General features: G+C 37.6%; 1 protein-coding gene across 12 annotated transcripts in view; it reads left to right on the forward strand.

Moving 5' to 3' along the window:
* Positions 1–23,732, forward strand: part of ANK3 (ankyrin 3) — a 557,845-nt gene that overhangs the window by 327,540 nt on the left and 206,573 nt on the right. Inside the window, exon 1 of one of the 12 annotated variants that reach the window (XM_063434259.1) lies at positions 7,711–7,947. The exons of 10 other annotated variants lie outside the window; for them this stretch is intronic. In XM_063434259.1, coding sequence (XP_063290329.1) covers positions 7,912–7,947 — 36 coding nt within the window. In that variant the 5' untranslated portion in view covers positions 7,711–7,911. Of the gene's footprint in view, positions 1–7,710; positions 7,948–21,263; positions 21,328–23,732 lie in introns of those variants that run through there. One more of the 12 variants, XM_063434260.1, reaches the window with a different exon arrangement.

Below are 23,732 nucleotides of genomic sequence, written 5' to 3' on the forward strand. Positions count from 1 at the left end.
CCATTAGGACAATATGTAATTTTATACATATATTTTAATACTTACTTCGAGTGGACCTTGGAAAGATTTTTGGATCCAGTGCTCATAGCCTCTTGGGCCTTCCCAAAACCCATGTTGGCTGGCTATCAGTGTGCATTAAATTCAGCAGTATTTTGGTTCCAGTATCATGAGGATGCAGCATTACAGTCAATCACTGTTCCTTTATTGTGGTGTGTGTGTGTGAGAGGAGGCTTGAAGTGAACTAGTGAGTGGGGATATGATGTCATAACTATGCTTTATTGCTCTCTGGCTGCAGCTCCACACAGCATAGAATGATCTAAGCAGCATTAGAACACCAGGTATAATGGAAAGTGGAGATTAACACTATGGACCTGGATTGTGATACAGGTATTATGCCCTACCTGTGATAAATGTGAAAGGGTATGATGAGGGGACGTGTGTAAAGAGACTAAGGTGATGGAATTATGGGATGGAGTAATGTGATTGGTGATGGGGTTTATTTTATTGTATTATGGGGATTGGGCATTCTGATTGTCAATTGGGATGAAGAGACGTATATGAAGATGGTGTAAGGTGGTTATGGGGATTTGGTTTTCTGATGGGGGTGTGAGGGCCAGGATTAATCTGATTGGGGCTGTGGGATGAGAGAGTTATGAGGGTATTAATAAAATGATGCCACTGGAGGTGAGGGAATTATGGAGATGGAATAATTTGACCAGAGATGATGGGACTTGGACAAGAGGGTTATGCAGAATGGGTGAAGAGATTAAGGGGATGGGATGAGGTGGTTTTTGGGTTGGATTAGTGAAGGCTGGGGTTCATGTGGCTATGGGGCCAGGGTGTATTGGCATTTTAGCAAGGGGATTATGATGATGGAGTGAAAGGGATTGTTGGGATGTGGTGAGGAGAATAAAGAACCACTCCAAACACCTAAAGTACTTTAGCTACTGAAGTGCTGTTTGTATGAAGAGGGGGTCGTATTTTTTTTTCTTCATTTTACAAACAGATTTCAAAAGAAATTGCCACTTTTATAATTTAATATTGTTACACCCTCCTGGCTGTCAATCAAACAACAGGTTCTGTTACTTCCTGGTGTGGTTAGCTCAGTGGAGCTAACCGCAAGAGGCAGGCAATAGCTCAGAGCACTTGCCTTACAAAGACTTCTTATTGAGCTGCATTGGAAAGTTTGTGATTGGAAAGCTACAGAAAGTCTGAGCTCGGTTAAAAGGGGGGAGTGCAAAGGCTACAGAAAATAGATCTACAGCTTTTGCAAGCAGTTTTTTTTATATATATTTCTAATGACAAAATGCATAATTAAATACATGCATGTCTAGATATGAATATCTATTAAACAGTGATTTTTGTATTATTATTTTATTTTGTATTTCTTATGTATTTGGGCATTGGAGTGTCCATTTAAGGAGCTGGAGTAAAATTGAATTATGGGGATGGATGGAATGAATTGAATTATGGGATATGGCGAAGTGATTAAGGGTATGGTGTGAGGGGATTATAGTGATGCTTGAATGCAATGGGGCTTAAGAGAATGGGTTCATATGCTGGTTGAGTGGTCTGCAAGGTAAGAGGTTATGAGGGAGATTAGGGAAGGTGATGATGTAATGATTGGTTGAGGGATATTAGGGGGAGGGTATGTGAGGACAGTTTTGAGGACTGTGTATTGATTACTAATTGTAATTTATTTTTTTGGTGACCTGACCAAATGTTAGTATTTGCCAAGCTTGTAAGCGAGAGTTATTTTTAGCTCCATACACTGGTGTACTTTTAATTAATTAAATGAGTTTTGGTTAGGGCATAACATGTGCAGTAAATTGGCTTTTGTCTTTTTAGTTGTAAATCGCGTTTCCTAAACATTTGCTTCGATACAAAATAAAATCAAAACTCATTGAACATAAATGAAAAAAGGAAAATCACTACAGAATATACAGTAGTATGAATGGTGTATCAAGAAACAGAAGCTAAAGAGTAGGAAAAATAATCCTACATAATTGAAGTACATGCACTGCACCACTCCCATGGGTAGTGAATTGAAATACCGTTAACAAAATAATTGGCTATATTTCAGTCTGGTTTCTTTTGCCACTCAGATTTAATTTCCCAACAGTTAAGAGTATTTTTCTTTATTCAGGAGAAAGAGGAAGAGTAGAACCATCCAGCCCCTAGACAATTGCTAGAATTATACTTATAAAGTGGGCAAAAAATATTTGGGGGGATCGAAGTTGGGATTTTTATAACTCACAATAATATCGACAGAATGTTGAATTTCAGGGCATTTATACATTCCATCTAGGTGATACGACCAAGGTCAGTTAATAATTTTAGGAATAAAGAAAAATGTGTTCACAAGAGAGAAGGGACAGAAGTGACATTTAGGTATTGCAGGTATGTGTCACACTAATGTGAATCTTGTAATTTATATGCCAATTGGCAGGATGACAGGATATCATATACCATAAGATTTATCTTAAAGGAACACTTTAGTACAACTATAGGGCACTATTTAGGTACCTGCCCTCCCCCAACCCCAAGAGAGCTTAAAATGCAAGTTCTACTTACCTTGTATCCTGTGGACTGCTGGTCTTGCAGAAGGCCTCCAATCTCCTCAGCTGAGATCATCAAACTTGATGATCTCAGCCAATCCAATTAAGAGGCTTTTGCGCAAAACATCACTGCAACAATCAAATGCTCTCTATGAGCAGCATTTGATTGAATAACCCAATCAGCCTTGGAAGACAGATATTATAGGTGGGTTAACCCTGCAATGAAAACATTGCTGTTTGTACAAAACGGCAATGTTTCCCTTTGTATGGCTAAAACAACAGGGACCCTACAACCAGACCACTTCCTTGAGATTACGTAGTATGAGTGCCTTTAGAGTGCTTAGTTTTCCATATCAAACTCTTTCCTCGTGTTAAGGAAGGATTAAAGTGTATTGTTCACATAAGCAGTACATTTATGAGGATGGGATGGAGTCTCTGTTCTGTGTGCATTTTCCAATTATCTCATATCACCGAGAGTAATGATTCAAGAGCGAGAATACCTAGACTGCAAAGTAACGATGCTGAGCACTATAGCCTTGGCATCTGGGAAGGAGTATAGGGCCTTAACTTGCTGAAACATTGTGATCATTTGGTAAATTATTTAGTATGGATGTTTAGCAGAGAGCCGAGTTGATAACGGACAAGAAGCTCAAGGTCTTTTTGCTGCGTTTTTGCTCCTTTCCTCTTTTACTTCTATAAAAGAATAAACATTTTTTTATATTTTTGAAGTAGAAATTTCATTACTCAACAATTTACAGTGTGATAATAATAAAATACAAAGTTTGAGAAATGTAAGCCATTCCAGCTCCTAAATATGTGTTCTCATTCAGAAACTCTCTACTAACCTTGTTTCAGCCATAGGATATGTAGCGTAAATAGCTGTTAATGACTGTTAGTTGCTTAGTAGACAAGTTTCTTCGTCTTGACAAACAATTAATATATATATTCCCCCCCCCCCCCACACACACACACACGCCTCTTATTATTTAAAAAATAGCAAAAAACTTACCTGGAATCAATGCCTCGTCCTGATGTCATGCCATGTCACTTCCGCTCTGTGGTCCAACGAAATGCATAGCATTGGGACATTTCGCTGGCTCAGTGAAATGTCCGTGCTGTGATCCAGTAAGGGGAAGAAGTAAGTGGGGTGGACTTTTGATAAAAAAAAAAACCTGAATGTATAGAGAGTGGGGACGGCGGGGGACTTATATGAGAGAAGGGATGGAGATATATACAAGAGAGACATTATGTCTGTTGCCAGCACGCTGTGTCATGTGTGATGTGGGTGCAATTAGCTTCAGGCCCCAAACTGAAAACATCTCTGGATGTGCAGTGTGTCAAGCAGAAACACCCCACACACAGACTCCTACCACCATGAACACTTCTAAAAGCTTAAATAGTCATACTGGTCATGGTGGTTGGAGTAACCCTTTAAGGATCAACAAGCGAAAGACATCAGAGCTACTCCTCTTCACTAGAACATGCCAATACTCTCCTGGCTGGGCGGTGGATGGTCGTCCATCCATTTCTGCATGTTTTATTACCCCCAGGAAATGCTAAATCACCCGTGATTCAGTAGTGGAAAACAGTGGTTCAATAGTCCATTAGACTTATGTGGTTTCATAAATGGAACCTTCATCAAAGTTTATATATATTCACTTTGAAAGTTAATTACAATGTTTTCATTTGGCTAATATTAAAGTTTAAAGTTGTTTTTTTTTCACATATAGGATTTACGTATTCAGTCAGTGCCAACTCTGGAAATCTTTGGACCCCTTGCAAGATAGTCCTAAACATGAAATTACATTTATAATGAGGCACATTTTAATAAACGTAACATTGACGACATCAATGAGCTTCTTAACTGGCAGATTTACCCACATTGAAGGCATGGGACATTCAACACCGTACCTGTAGGATAGAGTAGTGGATTTGCTGTACATTCCTTCTCTAGATTTAACTCATCAGCCAGATTCTAGGTAAATGAAAACTTACCAAATCAATTAAATAACACTCATGCCACTTTATATGTAAATGCATTATTTAACATGGATTTAGAATTCAGGAGTAGGCGACCTTTGGCACTACAGATGTTGTGGACTACACCTCACCTGATGCTTTTGCCAGCATTATGGCTGGAACAGATGTAGTCCAAAACATCTGGAGTGTGGAAGATTGCCTAATCTTGATTTAGATGGAAGATAAAGTTATAGTGACATTTAAATATCTGTATAAAAGTACAAATTGTGTCCTTGCTTTAAAATAGTGTGTCAGTCTAAATGACCATTTCCATTGGAAAGTCATGTCATGTGTTTAGAATTTTTAAAGAATGACAAATTAGTTTCCTAGTTTCAGCTGAATTCTACCCCCTCCAATTTTAGACATTGCTCCTCTTTTTGTGCAGATAATGTCCACTTGTTGGCATTTCATAAAGAGAAATAAGCACAAATAAACCAAATACAGGAAATTGTAGAACAGTGTTCTACAATTACATAAAACATATAAATGGCAAACATGTCAAGGTGAATGAATTACTCAAAGGAGTTTTGTTATATTTCGATGTACACAACCAATTTGGATGAGGGGCGTGATCGGGGGTTCCTTTTTAGCAGAGAGTCTCTGCACTGGCAGAGAGAGCTGAACGCAGAAGAATCTTCTTTCTAAAATTAGCCAGATGGAGGTATGTCTTTGAGTGTTCTTCGTTACAAGTACGTTTGTGGAATTCCACTGTCTGTGAAAAGCAAACCCACATGATTCACTGCATGATCTTTCCACTGTCTGAGGATATGTTGAATGGTTCAGTAATAAAATCAGTAATGCTGCATAATCTGGGCTCAGTTTGTCATTCACCCCACAAAGACATTATACGGTTTCATTAATCTTAGTAGCCAGATCCAGATTAACACTTCAGAAGATTATTTTTTTTACATGTTAATGGTATCAATGGCTAATCCAATAAAGCTATTAGGAGGACACCCAGTTTTATACATTATGAGGATATAGAGAGAATGTAAAGAATTGTATCCCACAATGTAATACATGCCATGATCTTTATTAATTGGGTCGATGAGAGTACATTCGACATTTTAGGTGTGAAAAGCCCATTTCTATTTATGGGATACACACCTAGATTATGTATGGAATGGGCAGCATTCTTTAAATCAGGGGTGCTCAAATGTAAATCCCCAGATATTGTAGAACTACAGCTTCCAATATGCTTTGTTGTTCTAAAGCATCTAAAGGCACACAACGCACCATGGGAGTTGCAGTTTTACAACATCTGGAGACCCCTGCTTTAACTCTATTAGAGGGTTATGTCTACTCACAATAACCCACTTAGTCCATTGTAGTGGTTATGGTGCCAGACGTGCCCTGCTACCCTCCCAGTGTAAGGTAGTCAAAGTCCATATTTTATATTAGTTGAAACAATAATAGGAACATCGCACTTTCTTTCTTACTCAGGTACTTAACTGGACCCGGGGTGGGCAAATCCTCAGTCAAGTAATAAGCAAAAGTAAAGAATGGTCCAGCAACTCAAGGTTAAATAGCAAGCAGATTTAATGGTAAAGCACAGCAAAGTTTCAACCTCAACAGAGATCTTTGTCAAGCGCATATGTTGGCAGAGCAACAGCTACATGGACTGTGAAATGCATGTTCCAATACACATTCAACCTTTCACATCTGAATCACATGATGTAAAAAGTAGAGATTGTTACGATTTTGTTGGATTTTTAGATTCCAATATCTACAGATATTGAAAGGCAGGGGAGGGAAAGATATAGCCTGGAATGCTACGGTTTGATGGAAATAAAGGCCTGGAAACGTAGCACTAATAAAAAAAAAATATATAATAATAATTGACCCTTATATGCAATGTTCCAACACTCGGAGCAGCTCAATAAATAATTACCTCTAGAGCTTAATAAAAGTTGCTGCATAGAAAGCACAGAGGAGAAGCTAAGAGAGCCTCTAGCATTTGCAATAAGTGAATTAAATCTCTCACACCCACGCCTGCCATATATGGTACTGCAGAAAATAAAACGTCTTCAGACTACAGTTACTGTAAATTCAGAGATTTTTGTGCTTGTTTGCATCCCTCTATTAACGTTAACATTATGTGACTGATCTTATAAAATGAAGTGCATGTCGGGCAAAATTACAATTTCAATACCAGTGCACATTCGGTGTTGTCTTCGGCAGGTTATTTAGGTAAAGGTACATTTATTTAACGGACTTACATTATATGGAGCAAAGATTAAGCTCTTAAATATATTTGATTCTAGTCCCCCGTATGAATTCAAGGTATTCCATAAAGGTATTCAGAACACACAATTATGTAAAAATGGATATTATTGATTACATTTAAATACATTAAAAAACAGAAGTGATGTCCATTATTGCAATAATAAGTGATATTTCAGTTACTTCCTTCCACTTAGCAGGTGATTTTGCTCTGGTGGTTTACTAATTGCACAGTAGCTTAACTTCTTTTTTTTTATATATTATCAGTGCATCTAAAACAACCCTCCAATTTTCCTACAAATTGCTGCATCAGTGATCATCCATAGCCCAGAGCTCTGCAAAGTGTGAGTGAGGAAGTAGACACGTAAGAGTTATGACATTCTATCCCTCTGGGTTTTACTCGTACAATTCAGTGCTAGTATAAAATCACTACCAATGTTTTACAGGAGATAACCCCATTATTATAGACTTTATAGAAGGAGCTGGAGAGATTCCTCTTTGACTGCAATTACAATTCGCAAACTTACCAGGCCCACATTTTATATAGTTAATATTTTTCTCTAGTAAAACAGTGTTTTTTTGCATGTCTGGGATAACATTTTCAAAACATATAATAAATATTTTCAACTTTTTGCTTTACTTTTTCTCAAGATATTTTTTTTTTGTCCATCGCTTTTTCTGTTAGCCTTGGCTAATATTACCAAGCCAGTCAAACTGTTCGAAGCCATCTGCATTACAGCAAAGCACACTGATAAGCAAAATGACAAAAGCCTGTTCTGAAGCTGTGCAGGCAACTCTAGTGGAGTAGCTAGCTGATTGTGTTGCTATTTTTGGTATGCTGCATATCATGGTTACATATACAGAGAATGATTGGAGCTTGCAAATATGGTTAGCTAGGAATTTTCTTAGTGTGTGTTTCGTGTTGTTTGTAACTGCTGGCGGAGTGAGTGGGCTCTCACTTGCTTCCAGACATCCAGACCTCTGTCACTTGGAGTGCCTGCGTTTTTTGAGTTTTGTTTTTTGATGGGGGGCATTTACGGATTTTTGCTGTGATGCAGAGTACGAAGTGTTAAACAATCAGGTTATCAGGTTTCATTTGTGCCCTTAGAAAATGGCTGTGGAAGATGGAGAATTCTTCTCTGAACAAGTAAGGTTTCCACCACATCAATTCCTAAGGACATTTTACAGTAGCGTAATGGTAGAAAATGACTTGATTACATTTACGTTAACTAACGCACAGGGAACAGATGTAAGTGTTTACACGTAGCTGCACATGGCTCTTGCCTGTGTCCTTGCCCTGGGGTTAAATGTAACCACTGAATATATTTTATGCGCTAGTTTGTTTTTGATAGAACGTTTCACATTTATTTATTTATTTGCTTAACATGATAAAATTATGCTTAAGAGAAACATACTCTCTTTCCCTACAAAACACTATGTGTATATATATATATTTTTTTTTTTTACAATTTCTTTCTATATAAAGTTAATAACATGTTGTTGTTTTTTTATTATGCTGTTTAATAGAGTCTGAAAAGCTTAAAACGTTGAGTGGTATTTATTATGACCGTTTCCTGTGATAATTTAGGGAAATAAATGAATTAATTTTGAAGGTCAAACTGTGACGTATGACTCATCTCAGTCTTTTGACTGAAGAGATTTTACGCAAATTGCAATATAGATTTAGCTGTGTTGCGAATGATCAGCTTGGTTTTATTGTATATTTTATTTATTGCACAGTTCTTTAGTAGTAATGTTAAAACTAGCTTGCCCTGAGCTTCATTTAATTATATCTCCCCAGTTTGAATAAATTAGTATAAAAATATAGTATGTAAGAATGGCTAATTGTCAGTCTTCAAAGCGAATTTGCATGTAATTAAAATATATAAATATATAATTTGTAGTTCCAGGGATAGGTGGGTTGTTTTGCTTTGAAATGTTGTGGACTATTCAAAAATGTTGTTAGTATTGCAGAATCTTTTTACGTTAGAGAAGCAGTTTGGGCACCATAACAACATCATCTAAAGTAAGTTGTTATGATGCTAGGAGGTCCCTGGCTGGCTCACGTTAAGGTCTTAAACCATTCTCGAATGGTTTAGCTCCAAAGTCTGTGTTCTAGCGCTGAATCTCCATGCCTCTCTGTCCCTCCATTTTCTTAAAATCGAGAAATTGACAGGCTCTTGCAGAATCGGCTAGTGGTGCCACTGATTGGCTGAGAGTGGTCAGCTGACACTTTTAGCCAATCAGTGACTCTTCATTCATAAAACTGACTTTTAAAAGAAACGTACCGTATTCCAGCCAGTTGTATGAATGGGGAGTCTGGGGAGCGTTATCAGCCAATCAGTAGAGCCTCTGCCTGATTCAGCAAAAGCCTTCTGGTTTCCCGATTTTAAGAAAACAGAAGGACAGATAGGCGGGAAGATTCAGCGCTGGAACACAGACTTTCATTCAAGAACAGTTTCACCGCTTAAGATGAACCCGCGCCATGGACCTCCTAGCACCATAACAACTTAATTCCGATGCACTTGTTATGGTGCTTGGAGTGTTCCTTTAAAGCTAAGGAATTTGACTTCAAGAGAAGAAATTAGAAAATTAGACATTACTTGCAATTGTGTTTACCTATGACGAACATTCAAATGTCCCAATCCGTGGTATAAACAACTGCTTCATTTTCTGTAATTGGAATCTATACAAAAAAGTATGCTAAGCATTTACAAAAATAATAATAATTTAACCCCTTAAAGACACATGACATGTGTGACATGTCATGATTCCCTTTTATTCCAGAAATTTGGTCCTTAAGGGGTTAAAAAGGAAATGATAATGCAGAAAGAAAAACAAACACATATCTGCCTCAGTTATGGCTGCTGTTTAGTCCCTTGTGAGCAAGAGTCCACTACATTGTTTTACTAGGTTCTAATGCCCCCACTCGGGAGTTTTTATAGGCCCTATAGTCTATTACATATGCAATGATTTCCCCACATTAAACATACCTCCCAACATTTCACATGGACAAAGAGGGACACTTTTAGAGGTTTAAGTGTGAGAGTTGGGGAGTGGCCAGAGGCAGGGGTGATCTGAGACATTTTAGGTGATTTACTAATACGTGTATGCAGCTGAAATGTATCTTATTTACACAGAATGATTTATAAACACTTTTATTATAGTTTAAAGGCTCATAACTGTGACTATTGCTGCTGTGGAGCTCTGGTATAAATTCAGACACACCATGAATACTGTACTCACACAAAAAAAGGGACACTGGGATATAAAATAGGGATAGAATTATGATTTGTGTACAAAATAGGGACTGTCCCACCTAAATAGGGGCACTTGGGAGGTATGTACACAGGACTAATCTAATAATTCAGAGTTAGGTTGCAATAATGTAAGTGTGCATTTGTGCTCCTGCTAACCTTGCATGGAGTTTGGGTGCTAAATGCTGTGGCAAAAATCAACACGTCATGTGGCAACTCAAAAAAAGTCAAGGCACAGTCATTCTTTTTAGCTTGTCTTGGCTGTTTCAAAACACAATTATTTAACGGAGGCCTACATCTCAGATAAAACAAGTACATTTTTTTGTTATTCATCAGGGATGGTTTACTTAAAAGGAATGATAATTGGTCAATTAACCTACATTTTTGTTTGCAGTGCAGTCCCTTGTGTTGATTTAACAGCTGAATTGTCACTTTGCAGGAATTTTAATATGGGTTGTTTTTACTTTTACTTATATTTAACAAATATGCATTTGCGGGGGCCCGAAATGTGAAATTAAATGTAAAAAATCCACACTGCTGTATTTGCCTCTGTCCTGGAACTGAAAACCTCCATCTTGGGTCCATGTCAAAGATTGTTATAAGGTCTGCCCTTTCTGAGGTGCCAACAGTCTTGAATTTGCCACGCCAGTCCTGCATTTTGTGGTACTGTCCGAGCACAAATATGTCCAGCATTTTGGAATCCAGCCCCATGCACTGTGCCCTGTGCAACCAGCTTTTTATTACTGTTCAACTCCACCCCAGCAGGCAGGTAAGATTGAAAGACATTCCGTTCTCTATGATCAGTCAAAACAGAGGGAGAATAGAAAGCCCTTTAATGTACATTGAAAAGAAAAAAAAATATAGAGCATCACTTAAAAAAGGTTAAAGGCATACTCCAGCATATTACATAAACAATGGAGGGTTTTGAACATGGCTTAGATATAGGGCCCTTTGTACTCCTCAAATTTTTTAAAAAGAGGCTTCGTCCAGTGATGAGTCTCCTCTTTGGAAGATGCCAGTCCAACGCTTCATTGCGAGGTAGGGTACATGTGTATCTATTGCCATGCTGCTCGGGCAGTGTTTTTTATATAAAACATTATAACCAATACTTCTCTATGAAAAGCCCTCACTACTGCGTAGGTGTTACCAAGGAGGGTTATAAAAGTGCCCATTTCTCTTAAGAGTAGCACTTTAATAACGCTTCCGAAACACTGTGTTAACCCTTAAATCCATTCAGTTTAGAATGTTCTGGTACGTTAAGTGGTATTTTCATTGTTTTAATGCCGTAATATTCAGATAAATTACCGTTGTCCCTCTAAGCTGGCTTCACAATTTGCTGTTATAGTTGGATAATATTTTCTATTTCCAGCAAATATCATAGAGAACAAGAAGGCCTTTTTATATTATAGTATTCATAAAATAGAAAACAGTTGAAATGTAGTGAAATGGAAAATGTTTAAAGGAACACTGTAGCATTAGGAAAGCAGCAATGTGTTCTTTACACTATAGTGTTCCCCTACCTGTATAGGCGCCCCCCAGAGTGTTTAAACTGTAGTTTTGCTTACCTTTACTCCCTTGCCGTGCTGGTCTCACTGTGACCGCTCCAACAAAAGTTGATTATCTCAGCCAATCCAATTATTTCCCATAGGGAAGCACATAGGAGACTAGTGCACATGTGTGACAAATTGCCGCACTGCCCCAATCACATGCTGTCTATGACCTATGACTGGTTACTGAGTGGAAAGCACCCCTAGTGGCTCTCAGGAAGACTGCCACTAGAGATGTGTTTGACCCTACAAAGGGAACATTGCAAATTCTACAAAACTGATTTTACATTGCACTGCTAATATCAAAGGACCACTGCACCCAGATGAATAAGTTCAATACGATTTATTTATTTATAAAATATTTTACCAGGAAGGATACATTGAGATTTGTATAATTTTCAAGTATGTCCTGGGTATATAAAATTGTCACACTCTCTTTATAATAAGGACCATTCACTTTTGAGAAAGCTATGGCGAAACGCATCAAGTGAGGTTTCTGGACTTTCAATTCGACTGTGGATTGGTATACATTTATAGTTTATTTTGTTAGTACCCATTTTTTTTATAACTTTTATTGTTTTAATAAACTAGCGGTTTTATCAGAGTTCATACAGATGTTCAAACAGCTACTAGATGCATACTTGCAAAAACAGAATATTCAAGGATATAATCTTTCAATGTAGGGTAATAACTGCTTGATCCAAGGATAAATCTGACTGCCATTCTGGGGTCAAGAAGGAATTTTTTTTCCTAACTTGTTGCAAAATTGTGCTTCAAACTGGGTTTTTTTGCCTTCTTTTGGATCAACCGCAAAAAACAAATGTGAGGAAGGCTGAACTTGATGGACGCAAGTCTCTTTTCAGCTATGTAACTATATGTAACTTTTTAAAGTAAGTATCCAGCCCTTTGGATTTCTGTTTTTATTCTCACCGGGCTCCCTGGCTATCCATCAAATCCATAGGTGGGGATAATTCCACCCAAGTGCTCCAAACCAGAGCAGGTTCACGCTCTGGAAATTATATCTGACATCATATCCTTGGACGGGGATTGTTCCGTCCTGGCGTGCAATATTAGAGCTAATTGAAGCTCTGGAAAGTGTCTTTATATCGACTGCATTTCTTACAGTATTATACTATTGTACATTTCTTTGTTAAAGATACGTCTCACAATTATCCTCCTCAGTTGATTGTATGTATAATCCTATTTAATTACTAAGCGTGGCTCACCATTTGTTTGTATTTATCTGCTTGTTATTCACAAGGTGTGGGAACTCCTTGTAGGTGGACTACTGCTATTTGTGATAAGAGAACACTATAGACATTATTTTTTTAACTTTGTGTTAACTAGATTATATACCACCCAGGGTAGTTGGTGGGTGCTATATGCAGGTTTCCGATTTGAAGAAGCAGTGACATTTGTGATCCTTATGGGACAGGTCCCTCCCATGGCTCACCCTGTAAGACCCTGCCGAGCAGTACATGATTAAGGACCATGTAAATGAATTCTCATTCTTACTAGAAAATCAGAAAATGTAAAAATAGAGCATAACTCACAAAATGAAAGATGTTCAAGTAGAAATTGTAAAATGAAAGATTAAATACTAAAGGTCAGTATATTGCCATTATTGACAAATGCCACAACTGTTCACTTTCTGTCGATCAATAAGTGCGGCCCATCATGTTCTCTTTCATGCAAAATAAGTCCATGCATTATGTAGTCCTGTTGGTGCTTAGTTTTTTTTGTTTATTAGAGATCACCAAAGACCTTGGTTTATCATTGTTGGACTTCCCAAAACCTTGGTAGTTATAAACTATTGATTTAGAGACAAAACAATCCATAGCATAGGTCTTCCTATATGGCTACCAGTGATGTACTCAAGCAGTCTTAAACTTAGCAGATCTTATCGTTAGTGGATCTGTGATCTGATTTGGTGGCACAGCCACTGAAACATTTGTTGTGAAACTGTATGAACAGTTAAAATCTAAAATTTTTATCAATAAAATATTCCCATGTTCTTCAACTCTTAAGAAGAACACTATCTTTAGTATATGACAGGATCGATTTAAAATATATGTAACAACATAAGAAGAACTCATCTCTTCCTTTAGTATATGACTGGATCCTTCAGCCATACACATACACAATGGGTCAAACAGTATTTGAGGACCAAAATGTAGTCTCTATTGTGCAGGAAGTGAAGCAGTGGAGACCATAGAGACTAAATGTCAGTTCTCTAATACTATATCCACCCAACAGGTATGTATATGGCTGAAGGGTCCAGTAAGATAATATAGATAATTATATATAATATATATAATATAGATAATTAATGAAAGTATATTTCCTTTCAAAACTTGATGAAAAACTGAATAGTATATTAACAAATAGTTTTGAGGTGACAGTTTTGGGTGAAATCTAGGGATCAGAGAGAGAAGCATGTGTAATACAGTATGACATGCATGTCTAACTTCTTAACCCATTTGTTGATTTCCAAAAAGCAACCCGCTAAAATATATATTCAAATAGTAGAAATACTCGGACGCATTTATCTTTTTCTGTGGATTTATATTTAGAAAATGACTGTTAGTACAAACCTACTAGGTAAAAGCAAAGTATTACAAGAGTTGATAACTTATGAAATAAAGGACACCTCTAATTGGTGTAACAAAACTAGGAACAGGCCACAGGTAGGGTTCTAGAAGATAGAGTAGAAGTAAAGAGGCCAAATGCAATGGGCTGACAGCAGATAAGGAAAAGTCAGTAACTAGCCAGGTCAAACTCAGGAATAAACATACAAAAAATAGCCACATCACCCAAAATACCCCAAAAGGTCTAACTTGGATGAGTGCTGGCTATTTAAATCCCTTTCCCTTGCATGTCTAATTGACAACAGTAAAATACCTGGGTAAATTGACGCACGCGTCTGTTTGCGTCCTTACCAAGTGCTGAATGACGTACAATGGCCATGGGACCTGAGACAATAAATGACTTGTGTATCAAGTGTCCAGTGTGTGCATTCTTAACAATAACACAATCAAAACACAAAACACTAAAATCTGCAGTTTTGCATTCTGCAATATTTGTTCTTTAGCAGATAAACGTACAGTGGAAGATACCTACGAGCCATAAAATGTAAAGCTGCCCCAAGTGAATTTGTTTTCATTCATTGGAACACCTAGAACCCTAACAATCAGCTAGCTCTTTTTTTTTTTTTTTAATCCTCATAGTTCAATACTCTCCCTCACATTCTCTGACCTCCACCACTGTCCTATTCATCTGACTTCAAATACATTTACCATAAATATTCCCTACACCCGACCCAATCATTGTTCCCATCATCATAACCTTTACCAGTCCTTCATTTAATGTTATTATTGTAACCCAATTCCTTCTGATTTAAATATCTTTATGTAATAATTTATGATTGTGTAATTAATATGTCCATTCATGATTACTTTATTATCTGTGTAAAGTACCCTGTCTAAGAGCATTGGATAGAAAAAATATTAGATTGAAAAAAAATATTTTCTGTTTAGCTTGCGTATGAGCAGTATTCTGATATCATACTGCAGAATGCAAGGCTAGTGATATTTGATACAGTTTGGATTGTAAAGTTCAAAACATGTATCTTTGCACAATTCCTGCTGTGCATATCTATATTGAACATTGGATTGTTTTTATTGTTTAGAACACTGGATCTTCGCACATTTGTTTATCTTTTTTTTTTCAACATCAGATGGGTCTCCATAGCACATACGATGGTTGTACTATTATAGTAACTGATTTATTGTGGGGTGTTGATTTGTGCCCCTTCAGTCACTGAGGGCCACCTAAAAGAGTATAATGACCCAATTTTAGGTCCCATCCTGAAAGTAAAGGGACACTATAGTCACCCAGCCCACTTCAGCACATTGAAGTGGTCTGGGTGCAGTGTCCCTGTCCGACTTAGTCCGCAATGTAAATCATTGCAGTTTTTGAGAAACTGCAATATTTTCATTGCAGTACTAACACTGCCTCTAGTTGCTGTCAATCAGGCAACCATTAAATACATTTCCTGGTGGCTTGCAAGATGAAGAAAGAGGGTTGCAGTGCCTCATGAGTATATTCTGATCCAGATGGTGCTCAGTGCATGTAAAAGAGCAGGAGACAATATTGTATAATAGTAGGTACTTATACTTGGTGAAGAAAATATAGAAATGCACTTACAGTTTTTGGAGCTTCTGGCCAGCTCCAAATAGTAGCGCTTGGGCAGTATGATCACCGCCTGTGGATATACTGGTGCAGCAATAATTTTACAGGAAGTGTGTCAGGATCCAGATGCACTGTATGGGAGTCCTGACGTGGGTAGTAGAAGCTCACCTATGCAGATGTGACATAAAAGGAATATGAAAACAACCAATAGTGCTCACTGATTTAAAAAAAATAAATACAAAAAGTAGTATTAAAATAAAATAAAAAAGAGCGGTACTCACAAAAGGAGAGCAAAAATAGTTTTGCTCAATCCAAATAGCATAGGTGATATAATCCCCATTAAGGATATTTCTGGAGTCCTCTTGGATAAAAGTAAAAACTTTTTGAGAAAGCCTGTGATTTGGCGAAACGCGTTAAGTATATTTTTAGATTTTATGTAATAAACAGAGTTTACTTTTTATCTACTTTGGACCCTCAGAATTGCTCTCAGAAGGGAAGTTGTACACAGTGTACAGTTGTGTCCACAAACAGCAATCACTGTACCACCCTATGTATGCTCCCTTAGCATCTCAGTCCTTGTTTTTATGTTCTGTAGTATTAGTATTAATAATATAAGTGGTAAACCCTACATATTACTGAACATTGTCGTATTTTTGACATTGAACCATTGACTCCTAAATCGCCTCTTTATTCTACCTGACCGTGAATTTGACGCCTGGACTAAATCACTGTTTAGTGAATCTAACCCATGTAATAAATCTCATCCAAATGTGACAAAAATGTGCAGACTGTGCTCAATATTATTTAGTTTACTTAAACAAAACATCCATTGTCACTGAGCCCTAAAATCAGGTCTATTATAATATGTTATGGACAGCTAAAGCATCTATGCTTTTAATATTTTCAGTTATTTCAGACGTTAAAAGCATTAGCACCAAATGCACTGAACTTGGTCTTTTTAATGCAAATATGATTTATGTGCTCAGTTCTAATGGACATACCAGGCACCAATACAACGTTAATGCATTTGATAGGTTTTAGCCTCATTAATATGCTGTATTTTTTGAATATACTGTATATACTCAAGTATAAGCCGACCCGAATATAAGCAGAGGCCCCTAATTTTACCCCAAAAACTGGGAAAACGTATTGACTCGAGTATAAGACTAGGGTGGGAAATGCAGCAGCTACTGGTAAATTTCTAAATAAAATTAGATCCTAAAAAAATTATATTAATTTAATATTTATTTACAGTGTGTGTATATAATGAATGCAGTGTGTGTTTGTGTGTGTGTGTGTGTGTGTGTGTGTGTTGCAGAGCCTTGGTGGGGGTGGGCATTTTTCTTTTTTTTTTTCTTTTAATTATTTTAATAATTTTTGTTATTATTATTTTTTATTTTATAAATATTATTTTATTTTATTATTATTTATATTTTTTTTCATCCCCCCTCCCTGCTTGATACATGGCAGGGAGGGGTGCTCTCACTCCCTGGTGGTCCAGTGGCATTGGCAGTTCAGTGGAGGGGGGCTGGCAGAGAGCGCTTACTTACCTCTCCTGCAGCTCCTGTCAGCTCCCTTCTCCTCCGCGCCAGTCCGGTCAACTCCCTCTGCAAGTCCCAGTGTAAGTCTCACGAGAGCCGCGCTATGACCCCGCGGCTCTCGCGAGACTTACACTGGGAGCTGACGGGGGTGCTGACCGGACCGGCGCAGAGGAGGAGGGAGCTGACAGGAGCTGCAGGAGAGGTAAGTAAGAGCTTCCTGCCAGCCCCCCTCCTACACAGCCCCCTGTCTGTATTATGGCAATGTAAATTGCCATAATACAGACATTGACTCGAGTATAAGTCGAGTTGGGGTTTTTCAGCACAAAAAATGTGCTGAAAAACTCGACTTATACTCGAGTATATACGGTACAAATCATTACAGTTTTGCATTAGAAAATAACCGTTTTGTAGAATTCTGCACCCTGAGCCTGCCTTTTTTAGCCACGCCACTTCACTTTAGAAAAATACTTCCTCATCAAATGTATGCAGGCAGCTCAGAAACTGACAGCACTGAGTGATCTGATCAACAAAAAAAGTCTGCATTAGAAAGAGAAGACACCCAGCGAGGCATGTATTGGGGATATCACTACCTGTCCTCTGACTGTCTACCGCCAGGTTGCGAATTAAAAGCTGCTCACTCAGTGCTGTTGGCTAAGACTGTGTGTATACATTTGATAAAGAAGTCTTTCTGGCATGGGGGGGGCAGGGAGGGCATGGCTAATGAAGCAGGCTTACAGTTCAGCATTCTGCAAAACATTTATTTTTTATGCCAAACTATAAAGATTTAAGCATGCAAAAAAAATACTGCATATTAATGAGTTCAAAATCTATAAAATTACATTACACGTTTTATTGGTGTCCGGAGTACCGCTTTAAAATAAAGCTTTATTTGTTCCTGCTTAGTAGACTTTAATAATATTGAGCAAGGCAAAAATGATGCAAAACTGTTTTATGTTGTTACTTGAAGCACATGCAAATTGGGTCTTTGTTGCAATCCAGCCACAGTCTGTTTTGCTAAGTTTTACAGCGCCATAAATCTCAGCAGCTAAACTGAAGCATGTATGATGTATACAAATGGAAAGGAATTCTCGTCGTGTTTTTGAAACCGTCTTGCTTTGTAATTCTTACCGTTGTATTAGTTAAATGTCAAGAGGCCCTTTAGTTCTAAAATCCAACTCAACCTGCTGTTGCCTAACATAAGGGATGTCTTTTAAGACGGGCTTCTTACTGTAAATTAGGTATTTTAGAGACACTACAAAGTACGTGCAAATTCTAGGCCGATATATTGCTGGAATGAGCATATGAGCACTAATAATAGACCTGGAATGTCATGGAGTTGGAGAATTGTTATCGCTGTTTTGGCCTATAATGTGGGAGCTCCTTGTTTTCCCCCAATTTCCAGTTTAATGAATAGCCTCCAATGTGTGCGCTTACTCGTTTTATGATTTGAAAATGATGTACAAAATGAGCTGATAAATTATTATTTTCCCGAGCATTACGTATCTTTTGTTTAAAAAAGTCACTAAAACTTGTTGTGAATACGTTTTGAAGTATAGTATTGTTTACGCACTCTTATTTATGCTTATATAGTACACATGTGCTACTATATATAGTAAAATCTAAACCTGCTGAATATAGCCAGTTCTGTATCTTTAACAAGGTTTGATTAATCTCAAATACAATTATTTCTGTTACTTTATTTAGTCTGTGTAAAGTGTCCTAGTGCTATTTAATGCAAAGCACTTCCTGTGCAAGAGAAAATGGGAGTGTAATGGGTCTCACTGCTGCCCCATTTACCCATTACATCTACACATAGAAACACTGAAAGTGGAAATTAAGTGTTTCTCTAACTGCCTGTGCAAGATGGGTATGTGAATATGTTTTACAAGTCTTATCCAGTTGACGATGTGCAGTAGAATTAAATAGTTTTCATTGTTTTGTTTCAAATCGTAGCAGTATTTGTCCCACTGTGTTATAACAGAATTTAAAACAGAATTCATAGGGGCAACCTTTTTTATATTTAAACAGAATTCATAGAGGTTGACATTTAATTTTCCACTACATTTAGGCAAATAATATTGCATTATGGGTAAATCTGACTACAAACATAAGGAAATAAATAAGATAAATATTATGTTTAAAAACGAACCTTGAAAGTATGTTTCCTTTCTCATGTCAGTACTTTAAAGAAGTTCTAGCAATGCTGCTGGGTGGCACTTCTATCAAAATAATGGAGGGCACAGTTGTTCTACTGTTATGATATAAAGTGTGTGTCTTACATGTAACTTGCAATGACAACCTTGAAGATATTAACCTAGTCAGAACTAGTGGTGATTTCTCCATATCATACAAAGGACAATGGTGCTACGAATAATTTAGCTAAGTTCAAACTTGGGACTAAATGAGAGATCTCATAAAAGATTGCTTAGAGAAATCTGATGCAGAAAGGTGTCCACACAGTGAATGTAGAAGAACTCTACACTTGTAGATGGGTCTAGATCAGGAAGTGGTAAAGAGAAGCTAGACAATGTATTAATCACTAGGCCTAGTGCTAAGAAAGAGGCATACTTCAATAGGCACCCAGAACGCATACAAAGAGGCAACTGAGATGGATAGCAGAGATGGGAATTATATTATATATAAATGTGTTATCCTGTGCTTGTGAACAGTAATAAAACTAGTTTTGTTGTTTAAAAAATGATTACCAGCTTCCAAATGAACAAATATATATTTAAGTATTAAGATCAATTATTTGTTTCATTGTTTTTGGAGAGTTTATACACTTACTCCAGCACCTCCATTCCTGAAATGTCCATAAGTGTGATATTTTATCCCCCGCCATCCACACCGTCCTTTCACCTGTGCTGTCTGCACAGAGATTTGGGAACTTCTCCTGTACTCCCCTGTCATTCATTTCTCCCATAGACCTCTGTGCCATTACCAAAGGTTGATTGACAGGCACGTAAGGGCATAATTTTAAAGAGCTTTTAAGTTAAAATGTACACATTTGCTTGCAGTTTTGCTTGCACAATATATAGATGAAATTTAGATGATGTGCATCATGACACTTCCAACTGATAAATGGATAGATTTTTTTTTTATTTATTTTGGCTTCATTCTGTTTTTTTATATTTGCCCCATTGGATTCCACACGAGGATTTTATCTGTAAAGCACTGCTTCCCTACATTCCCATATCTATCTGTATCTACAACCAGAAAAGAAGAGACTCTGGTCTAGCTGCTGCATACTAAAAACAAGCACCAGAAATCTCACTTGCTGTTTAAAATTAGGTTATAACTCACCCAAAATCCAGCGCTGCTTCCCACTCCCCATCTGATGTCAATTCCCTTTTTGCACAGTCCAGTCAAATGTTTCTCATTGGCTCAGAGCAGATGCGCACACTCTGAGCCAGCGAGAGGGAGAAAGGGGGGGAGATTTTATTTTAACTTTTTTAATAGAGGGAGGCCACCTGCAAGAAGAGCGTTAGATCTGTCACAAGTGACCTGTGACCTGTGACAACAGACATTAGACAGCCCAGAACACAAAACTGAAGATATGTCTGAAAGGCTAAAGTAGTCTAAAAGCAGAAGTAGTCATGGTGGTTGGAGTAGTTCATTCCAAGACTAGGTATCGGGCTGATGTAGGTCGATTCAAGCAAGTAATGACTAAGATTATAAATCCAAAGATAACAAATTGCTTTATCCTGTTCTAAATGCTTAGAAAAAATATCCTCTGTAGTTTATATGATACGCTATAACCACGGATAGGAGAGGGCCCCCAGAGCAGTAGAGGAATCACTGTTTGTCACTGCAGTGGATTTAGGAGTGTGCTGACCCTGTACAAGCCTGATTCTGTTAACAATAGAATAGTATTTACAGGGCCGTCCCTGGGTTTTGTAAGCACTCTTTCGATACCCTCTGGACAGATGGTTTTGTCTAGGGCTGGCCAGCTTCTATGCACTGAACAATGGAAAAGAGCCACACTTATCTGGTAAAGTATTTTAGAACATTGTTGGTACTTTAACATCTAAATGTCATACTGCCATAGTTTCGATTTAGTATTACAGACTCTTGGGAAAATTCAAAACAAGACTTTAGTTCCCCTTGCTGCTACATCTACGTTTGTCATTGTGTATATTCACTTGGGAATGGTTTATTTTGGAGAGTGTGTTCTGTCGAACGTTTGCACAGAGCAGTGAGTTATCTCACACATTATGTGCAAAGCTAGGAATTACTATACATAGTCTTGCAGTTGCAGTCACAGGGCAGTATATTACCCATGTATAATATATTATTAAGTAGATTACACAGTGTTCGAGCCCTCTTTACTCTTTGATCATTTGACTGCTTGTCAACCCAACGATGTATGTCTGACTGTTTAGCTCAGCTATGTACTGTATGTGTCTGTAAATAAGGTATCGTGTCACAGATGATCTTGTTACAAAGGATTTACTCTGTGGTTGTGGTGATGATGTTTAGGTTACTATATACATTTTTCTACAATGGGATATACGTGTGTTGTTGAATGAAGGATCTATTGATTTTTTATTTTTTTTTTAGGTTGTGTTTGACTTATTTTCCAGGTTAAAGCAATAACAGTGGCATTGAATAGTTTTCTAGTGAACATAGTAAATAATAGGAAGAAACTAGAGGAATCCCGAAAAAACAAATTAAATAATGAGTCTAATTTGAGAATTAATAGACTAGACGTGCTCATAAATGTTCCTTATATGGTTGTCATACTCTGTCCTGTTTTCCTAAAAAGTTTAGAAACAAAAAAAGGAAATCTTTAAGCCCCGACTTTTTTTTATTGTTGTTTTGTTTGTTTTTGATACAAGTATGGTATGCATGCTCACCTCCCAAGTGTCTCTATATGGGAGGAACAGTCCATATTTAGGATCCATATCCGTTCCTCTTTTCTATGAGCTCTATATTACTGGTGTGTATGAGTGGCCTCACATCCCTAAAATGAAAGTGTCCCTCTTTGTCCATTTGAAATGTTAGGACGTATGTTAATGGGACCTAGAGTACCTCAGCAATGACAGGGTCAGGGGGATGAATGTGTGGGCAAGAGACCATTATTGCTTCTTGAGATTATCCAAGCAATATGAACTACTTAGTTGGCCAAAGAAGCAGAGAAAGCATGCAACAACAAACTGTTCAGGATGATTACTAGGACGCATGGACTCGATGGACTCAAGGGTCACTTGATGGGTCTAATCCTGGAGACAAAGAGCAGTTATAATGAAGTCCTAGGATTTTTCAGCCTGATGCAGCTAACATATGTATGCATGGGAATTAAGGAGGACAGAACAGTAGCAAAGTCGAGTTGTCTAAGTCTGGTACCCTATGTGCTTCAGATTATTAACAAAGGTCAAAAAGTTGTATCTGGTAAATTGCAAGCTCAGATTTGTTACATATCTGGCTACGTCCGGTGCACTGTGAACACAGATCAGCAACAGACTAGAGGGACAATCCAGGCACCATGACTACCACATCGAGCTGCAGTGGTTTTAGTGTCAGAGGTCCTGAGGGTGCACTCCACCACTAATCTGCCAGCTATCACTTTTTAGCCGGTAAATACTATCCAAGATTGGTATGAGGTGACATGATATTGCAAAAGCTGAACTTCTGCTTAATCAGATCAACACAGACCAGATGGACCCATATGGGAAATTGTGTATCGTTGGAAAATTATGTCATCAACGACGACGGGTTCTGGAGACATCAGAATAAAACACGAGACTGAAAGTTGAATGGTTTATGAATGTCTCCAAAAGTCCAAGATGTCATTATTTTCCCTTACTACTAGTTTCAAAATTGTGTATTTTTATTTTTATATTACAGTATTTTTTTTAAAGTTCCTTTAATCTTAGCTCAGCACCAAGACAATCGTGCCTGGCATTGGTGGGAATAACTCTACCTGGAAGCACATGCTGTTCACAGCTGTTGCCATTAATTCATTCCCTTTCCTGCTAATATGTCGGAACGGGAACTGGGGACACAGATTTTTTTTTCTCTTTCTTTGTACCAATCTCCTTACTTGATGGATATCTTACTAAGAAGAGGGAACTGATAAAAATAAAAAAATAAAAACACAAGTGCACATGCTCTTGAATGCAATTCATTAAGAATGTAAATATCCAAGAAAATGTTTTTTTTTTTTTTAAAATCCCCATAATTTCGAATCTTAGTTTCCCCAATAATTCAATAAATTTTTCTTTATTTCTTCCATAATACCAGTTATTTATAAGTGAATTAAAACACGGCAGCTAGAAATAGTTGTCTGTTGCCTTGGAGCGTACCTCTGAATAATCTCAGGAAAACCACGATGTGTATGTCCTGTTAGTGACACCTATGACAGGTGAGGGGCCCAGCTTCTCTAGTATTATACTG

The sequence above is a fragment of the Pelobates fuscus genome, chromosome 10 (genome assembly GCF_036172605.1).
Source record: "Pelobates fuscus isolate aPelFus1 chromosome 10, aPelFus1.pri, whole genome shotgun sequence".
NCBI lineage: Eukaryota > Metazoa > Chordata > Amphibia > Anura > Pelobatidae > Pelobates > Pelobates fuscus.